Here is a 7,280-nt window from a genome sequence, read left to right on the forward strand (position 1 = left end):
TTACTCCTGATCCATATTTCTTTCTTATAATTAAGAAAGGGTACGTGTACGTAAGCGTTGGAAAAAGAAGTAAAAAATTCAGTTTATCATAGGCCTACATGAAATATGACTTGTTTAGTCCTGAAGGAACGGAATTTCCATTTATTTTGATTCTTGAAAATAGTAAAAATCAAAAATAGTGATTTTATCAATTTTTCGCAGAATCCAAAAAACAGTTTTTTTCAAATTCCTCTTTAATTAATCTATTAGAAAAATTTTATTACTTTATTTGATTGTTATATTGTGTATTTTCTTCACATCTGTCTCTTTTCAATAGTTCAGATTAAAAGAACATCAATTTATCTATATTTATCAAATAACTACATCTTATAATAATAATTAAAATTTTGGTATACATTGGAGCACCTATTAATAATATATAATATTATACATATGTACTTTAACAATCAGTCTAAAAACGAAAAACTAATAAGGGATGATTTACCAAAATGCAAAATGAAGATTTTTCTGTAAAAAATCACGTAATTTTCCTGGCCATCCAGTTAAACTGGGCAAAGAAGCTCGATGAATATTAATTATGACTCACCCCGTAATTACGAGGGGGGGGGGGGAATAACCATTAATTTCGACACACCCTGTGTGTCAATGAAATTGTGAGTCATACGAGGTTACATCATCAGATTTTGACGCATGCGCAGAAAGTTTTGCGCAGAAGGAGGTTATGAATGGCCTCCCTCCTCTCTACAACCCACCTTGAGGCCTCAACACACAACATTCATTAAATATATATAGATTTTATAGAGAACCTCAGGAGGGGGTAAATTAGTTCAGGGGGGGGTAGCTGCCAATATATTCATAACATGAGGTACAAGACAATCTATAACATATAAATAATTGTCAAGAATCTGGGAATTCTTCTTAAATCTGGATCTAGTTTTGTTTAATGGATACCGTAGAACAGGAGCTAAAGTCTATCTGCCACCCTGGAGAAGGTTTGGGGTAGGTTTAGGAACACATCTGACAATTTAAATCTATATTTTGGTTTTTAAACATTGCACCCAGGGCTGATGATGTCCGAGGTTGTATTATTATTCTCCGTCCATGACTTCTCAACCGTCTCCGGCTTGTCCCAGAGCTTGCCCGTCTTCTCCCTCTTGAGGGCCTGCTCAAACTCCAGGAGCTGACCCATGAAGTTCAGGTTCGGGGAGATGATGGAGCGACGCGACTTGACAAACCTATATGCATCCACCATGCACATTGGGTAGTTCTTTATCAAATACGCCACGGCGATTGTTGGAGACCTAGATACACCGGCTTGGCAGTGGATTAGAACAGCTCCGCCGCTACGCCGCGCCGTATCTATAAAGGTAAACGCCTCGTCAAAATACTGTTTGAGGTTTTGATACCCATTGTCGGCGGCGTGCAGTTGTTTGTAAATAATGGCGGGATCCGGTGTGTAGCTAGGGGATGTCGTCGTTACGTTTAGCACGTGATCGATCCCCAACCTTTTGAGTACATCAATATCCCCGGCATCCTTCATGTTCCCAACATACATGAAGTTGGTGACCTGGGAGGCAGGGTGGTTTTCGATATCCTTGGTGGGACTCATGTCGATGGGACTAGGAGGAGCAGGGAGCCCCGGGATACCCAGGGGACTACCAACTTGGGGGCGCATCAAGTAGTCTTCACACAGACTAGACTGGGTCGTCTGAGAATAAAAATATTTATTATAACGAAATGTATTTTTTTGCATTATTTTTGCACTATCTGGGTATCAATATAACACATATATGGAATAATAATAATAATTATATTACATTATAATAATAATGATGATAATGATAATATTGATAATAATGGTAATAATGATGGTAATAATAGTAATAATAGTAATAATAGTAATAATAGTAATAATAATAATAATGATAATATTGATAATAATGATAATAATGATAATAATGATAATAATGATGGTAATAATAGTAATAATAGTAATAATAGTAATAATAGTAATAATAGTAATAATAGTAATAATAGTAATAATAGTAATAATAGTAATGATAGTAATGATAGTAATGATAATAATTATTATGATAAAACTACGATTGGTATTTGGTATTGATGATTCGGTGGTAGGCGATTTTATCAATAAAATAAAGACTAATTTTGATTTCAATTTTGATTTAAATCAAGCTTTAAACAGCATAGAAAACAAATACACGAAAAAAAGGTGTCGATTAAAAAAACTTCTCTATTATTACTCGTATCCTTTTAATTCGAAAAAAGCGTGTTAACAATTAAAACTTAAATAAAAAGTCGTCTTCATTATATTGCTTAAATCGCCTACCATATGATAATGATAATGATAAAAATAAACATAAGACTTTAAGGACTAATTTTATTTTAAAAGAAGATGGATGAAGCCCCCCCCCCCCCGGTGCTAGCTCTATAAAAATGTATTCAAACCATTTTTGGAAAAACAATCATGTAGATTTTTATCAAGAATTTGACTCTTATCAGATAAGAAAAAACATCAAGAAAGTATTTTAGCAGTATTTTCCTTTGAATATTTACTAAGTATTGAGAACATGATATCAACATTAATATCTCAAATCATGAATAAACCAAAATTTAACTAATAAAAAATATTAAATATTAAAAATATTGTTATTGAAGAATTCAGTAAAAAAAGACAATTAGTCATTGTCAAATAGAAATATATAAACTGGCAGTTTTTTCAAGATTATTCTTAGTTAGGGAAAACACGTTTTCTAATTGTGTGATTTCTGCCAGTGAAAGAAAAAAAGATAATTTAGAAGTTTGTTTCTTTGTATATGTAATGAATATAATAAATTTAAATGTTCAGAACAATGAATTAACCAAATATGAAATGACATCAAATATTGTGACTAATGTGTTATTTAAAAGATGACTTTATTCATTGTCAAATATGAAAAAATCATAAACTGAAGAATTGTGTCTTTGCCACAAACTTTGAAATCTGATGGTTTAAACAATTAATATTTCAAACTTAGATTATTTGATCTAACAGAGCTCATAATTTGACTTATCGGTTAAGATCTGCAAAGATATAGGAATGAGAAAATCAGAATTGAAAAAAAAGATTTTAAAAAAGAAGAAAATGTACGGATTAGTAAATAATTACAACATTATTAATTTATCAGTTTTACAGTTATATTTTCCAGACAAAAAGGACCAAGGGGAATAAAAAAACAAAAAAAATGTAAAATATTTTTTCATATTTACAACTTTAAGAATTCAAATCTATTTCCCGCAAACTAATTGCACGGTTCGCGCTCCAAAGGTTCATAAATGGGATATTCCGCACCCCCCACCCTTATGTAGAATTTTTTGCGCCTCTGTAAGTTTAGATTGAATAAAAATGACCCTAAGCTCCCCCACCCCCTCAGTCAAACTATTTGCGCCCCTGAATGTTCAGAGGAGTGACTTCAAGAATGAAAAATACCCCCGGACCCCCTCCCCTCTTCCACCTAAAACAATTTACGCCCCTGAATGTTCAGATGAATGACTCCATGAATGACAAACCCCCCTCCCCCCCTCCTAAAAGTTAGCTGCGCCCCTGAATAGTTCAGATTTACAAGTTTTAACGAAATATATCTATTAAGGGTTTTCTTGTAATCATTTTTAATTTATCTATTCAACTTTGTATTCATGTTTTAATCAAATTATCTTTCTTTTATCAGACTTTTTCTACTTTCATAGGATTTTTATTAGAAAAACAGTTTCTTGTAGTTTTTATATTAGAATTATTATTTTATATTCATCATTTGTTTTTGTATCTTTTCGTCTATCTATTCTGTTTATCTATATAAAAGATTAAACACCACTAATTTGCAAACATTACATCAATTTCTACAAGATAAGCTACAAGAGAAAAGTTCATAGGAAAGGGGGGGGGATACAAAAAAATTTCTTGCAAAAAATGAAGATTAGACAATATTTGGTGGTGTGAAATTTGCTTCTGAAACGTTTTTCATTTTTAATCATTACCGCCTCCCCTCTCCATTTAAAGTTGCGCCTTCACTTAAAAAGAAAACCAGGACTTTTTAATGATTTTTACGAAACTATTGTGTACTCTATCATTCTTCCTAACTTCATCGTGAATTTCATAATGAACGTGCTATAAAGTAATCATCGTGCTATGAAGTTAAATTAGCTGTATGCATAGTACGTGTGCTGCAAAGTTTTGATTGGTTCCCGGATTTTCTTTAAAAAAATAAGGATATTTTCAAAAAAATTTTTTTATTGAAATAAAAATAGTTTGACTTCTGCTTTGTTTCAAAGCTTATTTGATCTAGAAATAGCCATTGAAATAAGACAAGTACACAAACGTTTCATAAAATTACCTATAACACTATGATTTTGGCACGACGTGCTATAAAGTTTTTGGACTTAAATTTTCTCCATGTCTCGACGGTTCTCGCCTTTTTAGATTATATTTTGACCCACCGTCCACGCTAAAGCTCGAGACAAAATCAAATTTCAAGAAGGCTTAAACCTTCTCGATAAAGAGAATATTTCTGTCCAAAAACTTTATAACACTGCGAACCAAAATAACAGTGTTATAAATAGTTATTACTAAATACTATAAAATCCAGTTACGTGAGTACGATTTAAAGAACGTTCATTCATCCTAAAATGTTTCGTAGAGAAGTTTTTGTATTTATTTAAAAATTAGATAAATAATTTTGATATTTTCGTTTCACGTTGCAATATGTAAAATTCTAAAATAATTGGGTGATGTAAGTTGAATGATTGTATTAGAACAAAAAACAAAACAAAAAAAAAACTGTGGAAAAATTTCGCTTTCTTTCGGGTATGCAAATGTGCACATAAGGGATGCAAAAAATATGCGAAAAGTAAAACTTTTATGCAAAATCAATGAACCAGAAATATTTATTTCTACGAAGGAAATTTTCATTCATTCATTGTGGTGTCTGAAACGTGGTTAAAAACGTGAAATCAAACAATATGACTCATCATCAGTTTACAGAGCTTACACATCAAGTACATCTGTTCTGGCACCAAGTGGCCAGGAGGGGGGGGGGGGGTTAAACGCCCCCTTTCCTTCTTTCAAATAAAATTACTCATCCGTCCCCCCTAAATTTAATCCATTACTTGAAACCCCTAAATGTAGAGTCCTCGTTTTTCTAGCATAGCTGATGAAATAAAACTGGACAATCGCAGGGGGGGGGGGGGAGATTTAAGAAATACCCCATAAATTAGAAAGCTACGTATCTTATAGCCAAACCGGGGTCACAGACTGATATTCAAGAATTCCCCGGACATATATGTTAAATTGCTTTTAACGGTCAAGAGTAGCACATATATATATATGAGTCACATGACGAGGGACGGGGAGGGGGGTCTGAAATCTGTTCAAGCATTATTTAAATTTCATCTGTGTACAAATACAACCATCTGCTTTTAAGTATTAAGAGGAGTGCACTTTGTTTGGTGTGTGTGTGTTGGGGGGAAGGGGGGGGGGAGTAATAACTGAAAAATACTTTATAAATTTGATTTTCGACATTTTCTCTGCTCTTTATGATTTTATAGATCGTTGGAAAAGAAGCCGTACATGTAATATTGAAATTTTCCCGTGAATTTTGCGAAAATTACTAATATAATTTTAGAAGAAATGTACTAATTAGTTAAATTTCAAATTCTTAATATGTATCTTTAAAAACCCAATTGATTTAAATCCTTGATATTTCAAAGGCCGATACAACATTATATTGCAAAGATATAAGGTTAGAAACTTAGGTTTAAAGGTAAATTATCTTTGCCCCCATAGCCCCCCCCCCTGAATACGCCTCTTGTTTTGATGTGCTAAATATGTGAAAAATGTGCGATATTTTTTTCTTCAAAAATTTATTTCTAAATACCTGAAAACATCTGAGTCCCCCAACTAGCATAAGAGGCTGTCTGAGATCTTCTACAAGAGAATTAATAACTAGGAATAGTGTATGGGATGAGGGTAGGCTGGTCAGATCGGAGCTGGCGTCATCGTACACAATAACCTCTTTCCAGTTCCGCTTTTTCAACTGCTCTTTGCCCTCTTTTGTTGTGGCTAAATCCGCCAAACTTGCTTTGCCCTGCTGCAACCTTTTACGGTTGAATCGATCACAGCAATTCACGTTAATTGCGCCACGAATATGACTAACATTGTACGCAATAAAGGGGCGACAGTCTAAGAGTAAAAATGTTTTTGCGGGCTTGCCCGGTTTTTGAATCCTATTAGCCAATCCTTCTCCGGTTATAGTTCCGGTTTTCTTGATGACTAGGGAGCGTTGCAGGGTCGAGGACTCCGTGCAGGGGCTGGTGGGGAGACTGATGGTAGATGAGGTTGGGGGGGTTAAGAACTCGGTCCCAGGGGGGGATAGAGTTTTGGGTTTATTGAGATACTCGGGTTTAAATCGTTTAGGAGGATGCAGGCTAGGAGATATTGAAGGGGGAGATACTAGAGTTGACATGGTGAGAGATCCTGAGTTGTGTCCGGGTTCCGATATGCTTCGACTGAACGAGAGTTTAAGAGACTCCCGACTTTTTAGTGTTTCACTTAGCATTGTTGTTATGTCGGGGACGGCGGCCCGCGACAGACTGAGGAATTCTGCTGCTCCAGAGCTAATGCTGACGTCATTCACTACTGTGAGTCATCCTCTTGAGCACAGCGGGTCTAACAGGGAATCATTAAAAATGGAAAAATATTTTTTTTCCAAAAAATGATAAAAATAGTAACTTTTAATAAACGGTTAAAAAAATGTTGTTTAGTTTTCTGACCCCTTTTTTGCCCACTGTGGATACGGACTCGTCAATGAGTAATACTACTAATATACTAATAATTCTGTGTGGAAAGTAACCACGGCGTAAACACTAACTAAAAAGCATAAAGGAAAAACAAAAATAGACTCAGAGAACTCGAAGACAATTTTAAAACATGATGCTTAAATGTTTTATTTACTTTACCTGGGGGGGTAAAAAGATGTGAGGGAAAGCATTGCTGCAGCTGTAGCCAGATCGACTTGAAAGTTCAGATTGCAGGAAATATATGCCTTAACTGGCCTAGAATCATGAAAAAAGCAAAACCAATTTTCATGCGGGGCATTTTGACATTTTTTCTCCATAATATGCTCTCGGGCCACCCTCTACGAAAATCTTAAGACTTTTGTTTGTGGGTCGACTTCATCTTCAAACCAAATTATCATTTTTGTCAAATTTTATTTAATCTATCTTCTGTC

General features: G+C 34.2%; 1 protein-coding gene across 1 annotated transcript; it reads right to left on the reverse strand.

Annotated features, from left to right (window-relative positions):
- Positions 1-586: 586 nt before the first annotated feature.
- Positions 587-6,655, reverse strand: LOC111699665 (dual specificity protein phosphatase 10). The gene is made up of 2 exons (XM_023470391.1): positions 5,928-6,655; positions 587-1,708 (listed from the first exon to the last, which is right to left on the reverse strand). Exons 1-2 carry the CDS (start codon positions 6,606-6,608, stop codon positions 1,046-1,048), a joined length of 1,344 nt encoding a protein of 447 aa, XP_023326159.1. The 5' UTR covers positions 6,609-6,655; the 3' UTR covers positions 587-1,045.
- Positions 6,656-7,280: the final 625 nt, after the last annotated feature.

The sequence above is a fragment of the Eurytemora carolleeae genome, unplaced genomic scaffold (genome assembly GCF_000591075.1).
Source record: "Eurytemora carolleeae unplaced genomic scaffold, Eaff_2.0 scaffold123, whole genome shotgun sequence".
Lineage (NCBI taxonomy): Eukaryota > Metazoa > Arthropoda > Copepoda > Calanoida > Temoridae > Eurytemora > Eurytemora carolleeae.